General features: G+C 35.2%; 1 protein-coding gene across 4 annotated transcripts in view; it reads right to left on the bottom strand.

Moving 5' to 3' along the window:
- KIF21A (kinesin family member 21A) overlaps positions 1-14,464 on the bottom strand; it is a 160,659-nt gene that overhangs the window by 50,331 nt on the left and 95,864 nt on the right. For all 4 annotated transcript variants that reach the window (XM_044677890.1, XM_044677889.1, XM_044677891.1 and 1 more), the window contains 10 exons: positions 13,037-13,124; positions 12,322-12,439; positions 11,723-11,911; positions 10,262-10,461; positions 9,242-9,349; positions 4,176-4,244; positions 3,873-4,087; positions 3,206-3,359; positions 2,676-2,870; positions 194-295 (listed from right to left, as the gene is read on the bottom strand). In XM_044677890.1, the coding sequence (XP_044533825.1) occupies positions 194-295; positions 2,676-2,870; positions 3,206-3,359; positions 3,873-4,087; positions 4,176-4,244; positions 9,242-9,349; positions 10,262-10,461; positions 11,723-11,911; positions 12,322-12,439; positions 13,037-13,124 (1,438 nt within the window). The remainder of the gene's footprint in view (positions 1-193; positions 296-2,675; positions 2,871-3,205; positions 3,360-3,872; positions 4,088-4,175; positions 4,245-9,241; positions 9,350-10,261; positions 10,462-11,722; positions 11,912-12,321; positions 12,440-13,036; positions 13,125-14,464) is intronic.

The following is a 14,464-nucleotide window of genomic DNA, read 5'->3' as shown; positions in this document are numbered from 1 at the left end:
TATATGAAAATAAAATAAAATTTTATTTTAAAAAATCAGTTTGACATGTACAAGATCATGACACATTTTTACAGAACCAATGAAAGTTACGATTTCAGGGAACTGGGTTGGACCTGATTAATATGTTTCAGGATGGCATGAGTATTTAATACTATGTTTAGTGTAGTCACTAAATAGTGTATTTGTACTTTACCTTATTAATGCCCATTGACAGAAAATGGTCTAGAAGATAGCGAGCCTCTGTTAGAGTACAAGCATTTATCACTGCTGTGACATCAAGAGTCTCTCCTTCTTCCTAAAACAAAAACAAAATTGTGATCATTAATTTGAGCTAAATGAATTAACAACCATACAATGAACATTTAATATGTGTCCTTAATGTTTTAACAATGAATCCCTGCTAGTGTAAATATCTTGGCTTTTATATTACTAAGGACATGTATAATTGGAATAGTAAATTTAAAAAATAAATTTAGCAAGAACAATAAGAATCCAAGTTATAGTATGACAACTCTAAAATATTAAGGGGAAAAAAGCCCATGCTCAACCATTTGGGTGGGTCTCTTAGAAAATATTTATGATAAAACATGGGAAAAAATCCACACTGTATGAGATGATGTTAATATCCTTCACGGAAGGAGTACCCACACTGAAGAAATCATGGATCCTAGTATCACATTTATTATTTGTAAGGCAATGTTGACAATTTGGAAAAGCATAAACTATAGTCCCTGCCTTTAACATGTTTACAATCCATTAGGAAGAAAAGACATAAAGACGTATGTGAAAAGTGAAGTAATACTATAAGGCAGTATAAGTGCCACAGGAATCATAAGTTAAAAGGAAAGAATACTTCAGAATAAGGTATCATAGAAGAATCCCAAAGTCTGTCTACTCAAACTCTTCCCTAAGGTATGAAATGGTAGTATTTTTTAAAATTACATTTATTAATTGGTAATAAATAAATATTTTTAAAATAAAAAATAAAATCATATTTATACAGTATTTTCCTCATTGCATGAAAATTATTGCTTCCTCTATTTTACAGATAAGAAAGTTGAGGTAATGTTTGAGCTGGCCTTTAAAGGTTGAGTAGTATTTGATAAAGGAGAAGATAGAGGAAGACATTCTTGGAAAGGAGAAACACATGATCAAGCTGTAAAGGAGAGAAAGCACATTCTTAGAGGGGTGAGGGTGGGAAGGAATAAAGGATAAATCCATTTTGGCTAGAAGAAAAGGCTTAAAAATTAAATATTGGATAGCCCTGAATTTTTGTTTCCACTTTAAGATTGTTCAGAGTAAGAGATACTGAATAAAGCACCTTAACCTCTGAGGTTATCTCTGTTGTAAATAAGATTTTAAAGTAAGTAGTATAAATACAGGGTTAAGAAATACCAGCAAGGACAGAAAGCATGGAGCATTATTAGGCAGATAGCCAGCCTTGGAGACAAGAAGGCCTAGGTTCAAATCCTGGTCCTGACATATACTGCCTAGTTGATCAAGAGCAGATTATTTAATTTTACAACACTCAAGAAACTTAAAAATAAAATAAGAAGAACAGTTGTCTATCTGCATTGGTAGAAAGAAATTTATTAAACTAGAAATTTCTTATACTAATGAAATAACAGATTTGGATCTAATAATAATAATAATAATGTAAAACTTTCAGTGGCTCCCCATTACCTATGAAATAAAATGCAAACTCATAATACAAACTATAAACAACTTTACATTAAAAAATCTTCTACAATTTGACCATACTTTTAAATACTTCCTTAAATATACTATATATTGCAACCAAATAGGATTATTTAGCATTTCATAATCTCACCCTAACCCCTCATCTCCATATCTTTGACTTTGAGTCCTTACAACAGAATTATTCCCCGTCTTTTCCTATTAAAACAAGGCCTAACTCAAACATTATCTCCTCTACTGAGTCTTTGCACATTTTCATCTCCCACTCCATACTACATATTTGATCTCTTCTTCATTAAATATTTCATATTACTTTATTTGGACCTCTATTAAGTATTCATCCCCTTTACTAGGACATAAGTTTCCTGATGATATGGACTTATTTAATCTTTGGACCAAATTGTTAAATTTTTTTAACTATTTGTAACTCCTTTAAAATGTTTCAAATAATTCATTATTATTTTATTTAAAGTCCCTACTTTTAAATATAGATACTTTTATATAACAGGCACATACAGTTATAGTCAAGTAAGATGAAATAGATGTAGACTGAACTAACTAAAATAAGGGTCTATAGATTTCCCCACAATGCTAAATAAAGTGTGTTAACAAAAAAAAACAACCTTGTGATAAATGTGTTGAACATAAATTTCACAAGGGAGGAAGGAGAGGAGGAATAAATGCTTGTCTGGGAAGGAAAAAAAGAAAGCAAAATAGAAAAGAATAATAATTTCAAACAAACATTTTCAGAGGACTAAATTTAGTATTTATAGGCATAGTTTTATGACCCATTTTCAAAATTTTAGACTAGTTAAAGACAATTAAACCATAAACTACCTTTACATATATTGAATGACCTCTACAAGTTTTCCAAGGCATAGAAAACTCAAATATTTTGTTAATTTTAAAAATTAAATGTAAATTTAAAAAAATGTTCCACTGCACCAAGTCATCAAGTATTTTTAAAAATTACTGACCTTTGCTTCTTCCATCTGCATGATATTGGCTTGACAATCAGAAATACTGTCATTGATGTAATCTATATTTGCAGTTAGTGACTCCATCTCTTCATTAATGTTAAGCACATTTCTATCACTATCTCCATTTTCCTTTGTTAACTTTTCCTTTCGTTTTGAAAGTTTCTCTCTTCTTTTTGTGAGTTCTTCTCGTTGCTATTGACCAAAAAAAAAAATGGAACATGAAAGAGATATTTAAACCCTTGACTTCTGTGTATTGGCTCCTAGGTGGAAGAGTGGTAAGGGTGGGCAATGGGGGTTAAGTGACTTGCTCAGAGTCACACAGCTAGGATGTGTCTGCGGCCAGATTTGAACCTAGGACCTCCCATCTCTAGGCCTGACTCTCAATCCACTGAGCTACCCAGCTGCCTCTATGAAAGAAATATTAAAAAAACCAAGGCTAAGAAAAAACTTTTTAAAAAATTTATGCATTTAATGAAGGACAAAGTAATTTGAACCTAACATCTAAACTGAAGTATGATATGTCATACCTTGAGGAGTCTATTCATATCAGCTTCCATATTTGAAATGGTCATTCTCTGCATAATGATGTCTGTGACCCGACGCTCAAGCAGCTGCCATTTCATCCGGGCTGTCTTTGATGTGAACACACGACCAGGTATTCCTTTTCTTTGGTATTTCTTTCTGTAAACATTTGTATAAAAACATTTCTGAGCATGCTTTTATCATACATATTTACATAATACAAGGCTTTTCATGTAATCACTCACTCACCAAGATATAGATATAGACATAGACATAGATATAGATATAGATATGGCTGGGGATACAAAGACAGCAATGAAACTGTCCTCCCCCTCAAGAGTTCACGTTCTCTCCAAGCAGACACATGTGCACGTGTAAGTTCAGCCAAAGTATTTGGTGTGAGGGGGAGATAGGAAAGATCGCACTTGAAGTGAGTGAGCATGAAAGGGAGCCGGGCACTGTGAGGGGAGGGGGAAGAGGCAGCGCCCCTGAGCTGCAAAGGGCGGACTGGAGACAGAAGAGCAGAAGTGGGGTTTGATGTGTGAGGAAGAGCAAGACCAAGCCCTGTGTGAAGAGACATCATATATCTAAAGGCTGGAAAGGTATGCTCATATACATTTAGGGGCAATACCTAAAAGAGCTGTTTCAGGAGAAAAGGAGAATCCTTTTTACCTGGTACCATTCACTGGGACAACTGGTAATGCCTGAACTCTTGCAACTGGAATTTTCATTTTCTGTTGTATTCCTCCTCTGGTTGAATCTGAATCTACAGAGGTTATATTAGACCCCAAGTCCTGAGCAGGGACATCAGGTGAGCTCAGTTTTCTAACAACTTTCCCAGCTACTTTATCTGACATGGGTCTTACTTGCCGACGAAGAGCTGTAACCTAAAAAAAGAAGAGATGAGCTCATGTCCTTATTCTAAGAAATTATTAAACTTGTTGCAAAATTTCTCAAAAAATCTCATTACTATACCTCTTCTGTTTTACGACGAAGAACCACTTCTTGATTTCTCTTTTGAGCTTCCAGAAGCCTGAGTTGATGCTACAAAATAACATTAAAGAAGTCAAGAATAGCAAAAATAAAAACCTATTATCTCTAACTCTATTCCATTCTGGTCCTACTGAGAGGAAATATGCTTTTATGTAGAACAGGTGTCCATAAAAGCAAGCCCAGACTACTTAACAGTAACCACAGAACAGACCATAGCATTCCTAAGTGCAGTTTTCTATATTACAAGTTTAAATCAGACTAAGGCGTAACTGGGAAATATTTTACAAGATAAATAAAAATATAACAAACATTTAATAATACATTTAAAAACTAAGTCAATAATTGTGCGCAGAAATCTTTTTGTAAGGATTAGCCCCTATTTCTACTTGAGTTTGACACCACTGCTGTAAGAGAATTGAGCAGAAGGTTCACATTCAAGTCCTGGCTTAACCACTATCTTCCCAGGGAATATCACACAAGTTACTTAATATCTACCTGAGACTCATTTTCCCTTATCTATAAAATAAAGTAATAAAATTAAATGACCTACTTCACAGAGCAGTGAGCATCAAATGAGACAATATTTGACACATATTTTATAACCACCGAGTGCTGTATAAATGTAATCCATTGTAATTTAATAGGTAATTGGGGCTCATTGTTTAAGAGCATTGGATCTGAGTCAGAAGACCTGAGTTCAAATCTAGCCTCCTACACTTCTTAGTGGCTCAGTGGAAGGAATGCTAGGAAGCCTGGAAGACCCGAATTCAAATTTAGCCTCCAACGTTTCCTAGCTGTATGGCTGTGCCCAAGCCAAGTAACCTCTCACTAACTGACAAAAAGGATCCCCTGGAGAAGGCAATGGCAAACCACTCCAGAATCCTGGCCAAGGAAACACCATGGAGAGCTAGGGTCCATGAAGTCACAAAGAGATGGACGTGGCCAAACGATTGAACTACAACAAAAGTTTCCATTTAACCTTTTCCCATGTTGCTCTAGTTTCTTGTCTCCTTAAGGATTATAACTCTGTTATGCTATTATTGTTTTTCTACTAATTCTTCTCAGAAGTGGTCTCACATGGCAGATAGAGAGAAGTCCTTGAAATCAGGAAGATAATGGTTCAGGCTGCACCACTCAAACAGACACTCTAGATACCCTGGAAGGCCATTTAACTCCTCCATGAGCTGGGCAACTCGCTCAAACCACCAGATGAAGAGAAGCTGCCCACTGGCATGGGGAGCCCGAGGGAGTCTCCTCACCAAGAGCTCCTCAGACCAACGAAAGCCCAAGTCTGGGCTCCGCTCTTCCTCCCCTCCCAAACAGTGACTAAAGGCTGAGATATCAAGGGGTCGGCCACTGCTGAGATGGGCCTGGACGTTCCACTGCCAATCATCATCTCAAATGAATAAAGCAGAGTCACGTCCGGCTGGAAGACATGGTGCCAGGCAGCAGCACACTGCTTTGCTGGTTCTGGGATATGAAAGAGAACTCCTAAAGAGTACTATGAATACCAAAATTACTAAGAAAAAGTCATGCCAATGGCAGAAAATCATCCAAAAGAAATATTTCCAAGAGGGGCAAGGTACAGTGGAAAGTTTGCTGGACTTGGATTGAGAAGAGGCTTGAGTATCTGAACCCCTCCTCCTATATGCACTACCTACAGGACCATACACAAGTCTTTTAAAAATCTCAATCTTGGTTTTGTCTGTAAAATAGAGATGAGAATGTTCACCTGAGTATTGTAAAGATAATTTGAAAAAAAATCTTATTAAATTCAAAATATCAGCTATGGCCATTTTCAAGAGTAGGTTCTTTCTAATAAAAAAGGTCAATAATACACTTTTGGCTGCTGGAATTCAGGTATAATCTTTTATTTTTATCAGCATTCTATGGCTGTATTGGAAATATTAACTTGGGTAGAATTCCAAATGAGACAGACCATGTCATTCCTGAATTTATTATTTAGTGGCTTGCCAGTTTGTTTTCAAGTATTCCAGAAAATTTCTAACAATATGGTGACTATGCATTTGTGTGTTTTTTAAACATTGTAAGCTATACATAAGAAGTATGATAGGAACTAATGGAAAAAGCTTTTGACCAACAGACCTGAACTCTCTGCCCGAGACAGTAATTGAGTGCCTGTTCCTAGACAAGTCATTTCATATCTCACGATCACTTTTTTCTTCAAAGAAGGGGTTGAACTAGATGGTCTCTAAATTCACTTTTAGCTGTAAAATCTTGATTTATAGAGCATCTCCCATGTAATAAATAGTCCTAGACTGCCTCGGAGGGCATTGAAAGGGGTTGCACTGCTGTTGTGCTGGAGGCAGGATTTGAATCTAGACCTTCCTCTCTAGATACTCACCATTCTACCTTATTTAGAAGCAAATCTCAATTAAGAAGAACTCTGCCTGTGTGCAAACATTGACCCATCCACACTTAGGCTGGGAACTCTTATAAGGCAATTTACAGAGCTATGAACCCAATATTCATCAGCCCCAAGAGGTAGTACAGATCATTTCTAACCCAGAGATGAAGACACAGGCACAGAAACCAACTTGTCCAAGGTGGCACGGCCATGAAGTGGCAGCCCCAGTACATACTGAGTCATAGAATCAGAATCTCAGACCAGCACTTTGGAAAGAACCTCAGAAACTGCTCAGTCAAACCCATGCCTTATAATGAATCTTCATTACAAGCTATAGAGCATCCTTTGTTTGCAGACCTCCAAGGAAATGCACTCTGTTTGGGATAGCTCTAATCATTAGGAACTTCTTCCTAACATTAAGCCTAAATATACCTCCTTATATCCTCTCCCAAAATGGATCCTAGTCCTGTCCGCTAGGGCTAAGCAGAACACATCTCACTTCTCTTCCATACAATGGTCCTTTAAATGCTGAAAAACAGCCACATGGTTCTCAAGTCTTCTCTTCTCCAGACTAAAACCTCTCCAGCTTTTCAAATCAAACCAAACATGGCATGATCACCATGCCATTCACCACTCTGATTGCCTTTCTCTGTACACTTTCTTCCCTAAAATGTAGCATCAATAATATAATATATTATTATAGAAGTGGTCTGATCAGAGCAGAATTCAGAGGTACTGTCACCCCTCCCTGGTCCAGACCTAGACACATTACTTTTCTTAATCCAGTTTATGATCTTATTAACTTTTCTGGCTACCATATCACATCTTTGACTCACATTGAGCTTGTAGGCCACTAAGCCACCCCCTTCCCATTTTTTTCAAGTAAATTGCTGCTACTTTTTTCCATGCCAGGTCCTTTCACTTATAAAAATTTTTTTAACTCAACAGTAATAATTTACACTTAGCCCTATTTAAATTTGCCTCATAATTCTAGCTAGGATTTTGGGGGATCCCAATTGTGTCATCTAATATGTTAGATATCCATTTAAGTTTTGTGTCATCAGCAAATTAGATAAATATATTCCTTATTGACTTTATCAAAGCCAATTGATAAAATGTTAAGCAGTTCCAAACAGGGCCAAAAATTGATGCAGAGTCACTAGAGACTTCCAAATTAGAAGTACATCATTTCTGACTACTTTTTGGTTGTCATTTAGACATTTCCAAATCCACCTAATTTTGATATTGTCTGTCCTGCAACATTCTGTCGCTCACCACAGGGAAGCCTCAGTCAGGAAAATCTGGTTCAAGTTCCACATCTACTCCATAAAGGCAGTGTGGCCTTGGTCACATCATTTAAATTCTTAGCACTTCACACAACTAACTCTAAGACCTATGTTGTAAAACAACTAACAACTGCACTTATAGAAGGAATTTCTTCTCCAGAATATACCTAAACAGATGGTCTAGATCAGTGATTCCCAAAGTGGGCGCTACCACCCCCTGGTGGGTGCTACAGCGATCCAAGAGAGAGGTGATGGCCACACTTTTTTTGTATTACATTCTATTCTGAGTTTAATAAATAGTTTCATAATTTCCAGGGGGCGCTAAATAATATTTTTTTCTGGAAAGGGGGTGGTAGGCCAAAAAAGTTTGGGAACCACTGGTCTAGACGGAAAAAAAAAAAAGTTGCCAAAACATAAAAACTATAAATAGGAAAACTATTTTGCTAAAATATGCTGCCTTCTCTCCCCCAAAGATCTATTTTAATTCCTCGAAATTACCTATATGTCTCTGTATTTTGCAGGGAGATTTCATAGAATCACATATCTAGTCTAATATATTCTCTGAATAGAAATTCTCTACTGACAAGTGATCATGCAGTCCTCCCCTTTGAAAACCTCCTCATTTCCCTTCAGAAAAACCATTCACTAAGAGATTTTGCTTTGTGCTGAGACCAAATCTGCCTCTCTGCAACTTCTACTCAAATTTGACATGACCTGTCTACTAATGTACAAAAAATGAGAAAAAAAATGTCCAGTGAGAAATCCTTTTCTGATAAGTAACTTTCTTTAAACTCCAAAAAGTTCTGTTTAGAATATCTGATAACAAAAACGGTTTACTCCTTGTGTGACTTTGGGCAAGACATTTACCTTTCCTGGGTCTCAGTTTCCTCATCTGTAAAATGGTGATTTTAGGACTAGATGGTTTCTGAGATCCTGTTGAGCTCTTGATCAATGATCTTATCGTCTCTAATCTCTAAAACCATACTGTTATCTTAGAGATAGTCAGCTTCTCTCACTATTCTCCCTATGAAGTCTTTAAGGAACCAATTTCCCGTAAGTAGAGTCAGAATTTAACTCATTTAATATCTATGCACATATATATTATACTTACCATGATATAAGCTTCCAGAAGCATTTATAACAAAATTCTAGTATTTTCCATACGTCATTTTATTTAAGGTCTATAATCAACTTGTTATAAGAAACTGTCACATTCTGAAATATTAAAATTAATTTTAATTCTTACTTTTGATAAAGTCATATTTCCCCAAAGAATTTTCCTGTAACAACTTAACAAATGAATTTAAAGTCTATGGCAAAAACAAACAAAATATTACAACTAGAGTATTTGTGGTTATTCATCATTTTGGAGGAGTTGAAATCTTTAGACTCACATCTCGTTTACGCTGATCCTTTTTAAGTTGTGCAATCTCTCTGTTTCTTCTAGATTCTGTCATTCTGGCTTTTTCTTGTTCTTCTTTCATTTGTTTCATCAGGCGTACCTATATAAATCAGACATAAGTATCTCGGAATCGTAAGAAATAAGTCATATAAAAATGATATGGTTTTAAAAAAAATGATATGGTTTACTTCAAAGTAAAACATTTTCAATTTTGTCATAAATTTTAAATGACCAGGGGGTTTCAGCTGGAGGGAAGAGTATTGGTACAAATTAATGTACAAGAAGGATTCTAATGTATTTTTATGCAAGATCATCTATTTCATACTTCTAAATGCCATGTACTCAAGTCCAAAGCTTAGATTTGTGAATTAAGTTATACACACAAATATACTACTGTTAATGCTTCTGTAGTTCATGGTTAGCATTTTTAGCAAATGAATTGTGGTTTCATCTTAAAAGTGAAAGAGTCTATACACCAAACAAGTCAGGACTCAGATATACAAATATTTCAAAAATTAGAGAATATGGAACACTACTGGGCCATAAGAAATAATGAACAAAGTTACTTTTTAAAAAAATGAAAAGATCTACATAATATTATGAAACACAAAATGAACAGGACCAAGAGAACATTATATACAACAAGAGAAATGCTCTTTGAATATGTCCACTTTCAGAGAAAAAAATAAACAGAAGCAAGCAAGACATAGTTTTATATATTTTTTATATATATTTTATGACAGGTGGGAGACTCCTGGGAACTTTGATGTAACAAATGACCAAATTATTTTTTTAAAAAGAGAATAAATACGTGTAATGTAAAGGGAAAAAGGAATAAGAATTTGAACTGATTTATAAGATAGCAGTTAAGATGAAAATAGCCTCCAATCAACTATTTCTTCATAGTTTTAGGGGCAAGTATCATTTGCAAGATTGAATACCACTTTCCTGAGCAAATATTACTTTACTGTCTTCTAACCCCAAGTGATGGCCATTTCAAAACAATTAATACCTTTGTTTTTTTCATCTCCATCACATCCTGTTGTAATTTCTTTAACTGCTTTTCATACTGAGATTGATTTTTCAGCAAGCGTGCATGTTCTTTTTGAGCTGTTTGAAGTCGCTGTAGCTCTTTGTTCATAGTCTGGAGTTTTTTCTCGTATTCAGATCTTACTTTTTTTGCTTTTTCTTCTGAGCAAGATTCCACAGAGCCTATAGAGTCCAAAATACCTGAATTATCTCATGTGATACTCCCTGCGAAATTCTTCATCATTCTTTCTACTGTGCAAGTAACTAATTGTCTTTATCTCCGCCTCAGCTCAGATAGGTGAGCTTTTGCCTTATTTTGCCCAGAACCAGGCCTCCATGTCTCTTTCTGACATGCTCTATGCCATGCCCTTACCCTGATATCTCTCCTTGTTTGCTCTCATTAGAATAGACACTCCTTGGGGGCAGAGACTGCCTTACCTGTTTGTCTTCAGGTGCTCAAAGCTTCGCAGAATGCCTGGTGCCTATGTGTTTAATACATGTTCCTTTCTCTCTAATCTAATCTATCAATCTATAAAAGAATTCTGACTACATCAATTCACAAATCATGATTTTAAAAAGAATACCCACCATTGAATGCTTGCTTGCTTTCTTTCACTTCCTTCCTTCCTTTTTAAACCCTTACCTTCCATCTTAGAATCAATACTAAGTCACTGGTTCCAAGGCAGAAGAGCAGTAAGGGTTCGATAATGTAGCTTAAGTGACTTGCCCAGGGTCCCACAGCTAGAAAGTGTTTCAGATTAAATTTGAACCCAGGACCTCCCATCTTCAGGCCTGTTTCTCTATCCACTGTGCCACCTTGATGCCCCCACAGAATACTTTCTAATAGACAAGTAAGATTTTAATAGACAAGCATCTCCTTCTTGTTGGAGGAGAGTTAGAGCAGTAGACAGAATTCTGGGCCTGGAGTTGAAGATTTAAATTCAAATCTGATCTCCAAAACGTCTTAGTTGTAAGACTCTGGACAAGTTAACAAATAAAGTTTTTTTCAACTTTAAAAGAGGGATAAAAACAGTACCTACCTTCCAGGGTTGTTGTGAGAATCAAGAGGTATCTGTAAAGTGCTTAGCACAATACTTGACTGGTGCTTAATTAATTAATGTTTGTTTTCTCCCAAATCTCCATTCTACCACCCATGCCAATATGCAGGTAATTTATTTTTATTTGTGAAAAAGTATACAAATTTAATTGAGACATTAAAGGAAAATTAATAAAACAGTAATGAATAGTCTGAACTTTGTGCAAAGTAATTATAGGGTCCTGCAAAGCTACAAGTCTAAAAAAAATCAAGGTACAACTACTTAGTACAATGAAACTAACATTTTCATCTAGCTTCTAATTTTGACATTTTCTTTCATTCATACAAAGAAATGTAAGATAAAATCAAAAATAATCTGTGTACATGGACTTAAAATATAATTTTTACCTAAGTTTTGTAGTACTTGATCTCTTTCAAGTTGAGTATCCCGAATTTTATGTTGCAACATCATTAGCTTTTCTTCATATTGCTTTTTTAGTGTCTGTAGTCTTCTCTGGCTGTTTTCTAGTTCATCAATCAGCTTTTGCTTTATTGCAATTTCGCAAGTAATATGTGCTAAGTCTTCCTGATAATTGGCTATTTATAAAAGAAAAGAACAAACATGCTGAGAATGTGTCCAAAAGATGATTGTGGGCATACGGTATTCAAATAAATGCGGAAAATGGTCATTTGCAACCATGTAGTCATACTTGGGGAATAAGAAAGAAATTCTAGGGTAAATTGGAAACTAGATAAATGGTATTGAATATATGGAATACCAAATTATTTTGACATAGAAAACACTGCCTGCTTGAAATATGGAATGAAATCAAACAATACCTAAATTTAATAACAGAAGAATCACTTTCCTAAGGAAAATAAGAATACATGGGTCAGCAGTCTTTTATGAAAGTTGCTTTTATAGTAATGAGAAAAAGAAATGTATTTCTTAGAAATTTAGCTCTCCAAATACATTTTAAGTATTATAAAGGAGGGAGGAAGGGTACCTTTTTCATCTGACTCAGAATCAGATTCATCAGAGCTTTCACCACCTTCAATGTTATCCTCCTCCTCTTCTTCATCTTCTTCATCTTCTTCATGTTCACTTGCTTCTTGGTTTTCTTCCTATTAGTTGAAATGTTATGGAAATTTAATAATGGCAAAGAATTTTGGTTTCCTATAAAAAGGTGGTACTAAAAATGATTATTTCTATGAAAAGGCAAAGAAAATTGCATTTTTCAAAAATCCCCAAATTTTAAATAATAATGATATAAAGAAAACTATCCCAGTATTGTCCTTCACAGACCAACTTCCTTAATGACAGAATCTAAGACATGCCAGTCTATGAAGCTAATAAAGAGGAAGAAATTTTCTTTAAAAGTCTATAACAAGGGGGCATCTGGGTAGCTCAGTGGATTGAGAGTCAGGGCTAGAGATGGGAGGTCCTAGGTTCAAATCCGGCCTCAGACACTTCCCAGCTGTGTGACCCTGGGCAAGTCACTTGACCCCCATTGCCCACCCTTACCACTCTTCCACCAAGGAGCCAATACACAGAAGTTAAGGGTTAAAAAAAACAAAAAAATAAAAGTCTATAACAAAAGCAACAATTTAAATGTATGCCACTTAGACTTTTGTTTCCAAGAAATGTTAAAATAGGTCCTAAGAATAACAAACAATTAAGTCCAGTGATTAAAATAGAAATGCTCATTTTATCATACTTACTATTTCTATTTCATTATTTTCTCTTTCTGAAATAGCCTTTTCTTCTTTCCTTTCCTGTTCAGTGTCTGTATTCTCTTCCTTGACAACACTAAAAGAAAATACAGGTATGATGTTAAATTAAAGATGTTATTAATTTGCTTCTTCATCTATTTTCAAAATAATACTCTACAACTATTTATGCAAATGTAATATCACAACAGATCAGTCGACTGGCTACACATTGCAATGTCTGATGCTTCAGAGGAAGATGAAAAACACATTCACTCAGTTCTATGGTCATTTACTTCTTTACAAGATCATTTATTTTATTAAACAGAGGAGGAGATTTTGCCCTGAAGCATGAGAGTGATGGCACAGCTAAGAACTGTCATTGATAGAATCTGCTAATAAATATGAGCACTACCCTCTCCCCCCAACTCCCACAAGGATCTATTTTAAAAGCAAATTTAAAATGTACGTGTAATTTTTCACAGCTAAACATAACGATACAGTCTGTGTCTCCACTGATAGCTGAAGTCAAAGTGGATCATACAAGTGAAGCTCCACTGTGCCTCAATTATTTTGCCCTTGGTGGCCATATTTACACAAGAGGCCAGCTTTCTTAGAGCAACAATGCTGGGACTTTTTTCTTTAGTCATCTCCATAGCACTGGGCTATATTTCTCTTTGTGTTATGTCTGAAGAAGTTATCTGTTTTTTAATTACTATTTTGAATACCCAGGTTGGGTTCTGAATGTTTATGAAAATCCAAATGGCTTCCTACAAAACTTATCGCCCACAGAATACTTTTCCCCTTCAATTATCAAGGAACAGAATGAATCTATGAGGGTCATCTCAGATTATTGCTATTTTCCGGACTATTCCAGTGCTGGACTTTAATGAATGGTATGAGGGCTTTTAGATGAACAGAGAGGCCTTATCAAACTGCAGGTAATACAATAAATAATCACTCTTCCAGGTAAATGGAGACATAGCCTTAGGATGTGAAACAGGGAATTTGTATGTACCTTAATTAGTTGAAGAATTTATCAAGATAAACCTTCCAAACAAAATAGATGCTTCACAGGATAACAGATATAGAGCTAAAAGTAAACTTGGAGATCATGATGTCTAACTCCTTCATTGGAAATTGAGTTCCTGAAAACTAAGTGACTTGCTCAGGATAGAAATTTTAATGAACTTTGACTTAAAACTTTATTTAAAAAAATAAAATGACATTTTAAGAATTAAAAGAATATAGAAGAAGGCATTAAGAATGAGGCTTCCAAAATAAAACTCCTTGTAATAAGTGAGGTACTAAACCAAAATAACTTCACATCAGTATCTTTTAGATATTCGAATGCTTTTTAAAGTTTTCCCTCAAATACACAGATTTATTTTTAATATTTTGCTCAAAATATAACTTTATTGAGACATGAAATTTCTGGAG

This window comes from Gracilinanus agilis, chromosome 5 (genome assembly GCF_016433145.1).
Source record: "Gracilinanus agilis isolate LMUSP501 chromosome 5, AgileGrace, whole genome shotgun sequence".
Lineage (NCBI taxonomy): Eukaryota > Metazoa > Chordata > Mammalia > Didelphimorphia > Didelphidae > Gracilinanus > Gracilinanus agilis.
The sequence above is the reverse complement of the archived record's forward strand: the minus strand, read 5'-3'. Positions and strand labels throughout refer to the sequence as shown.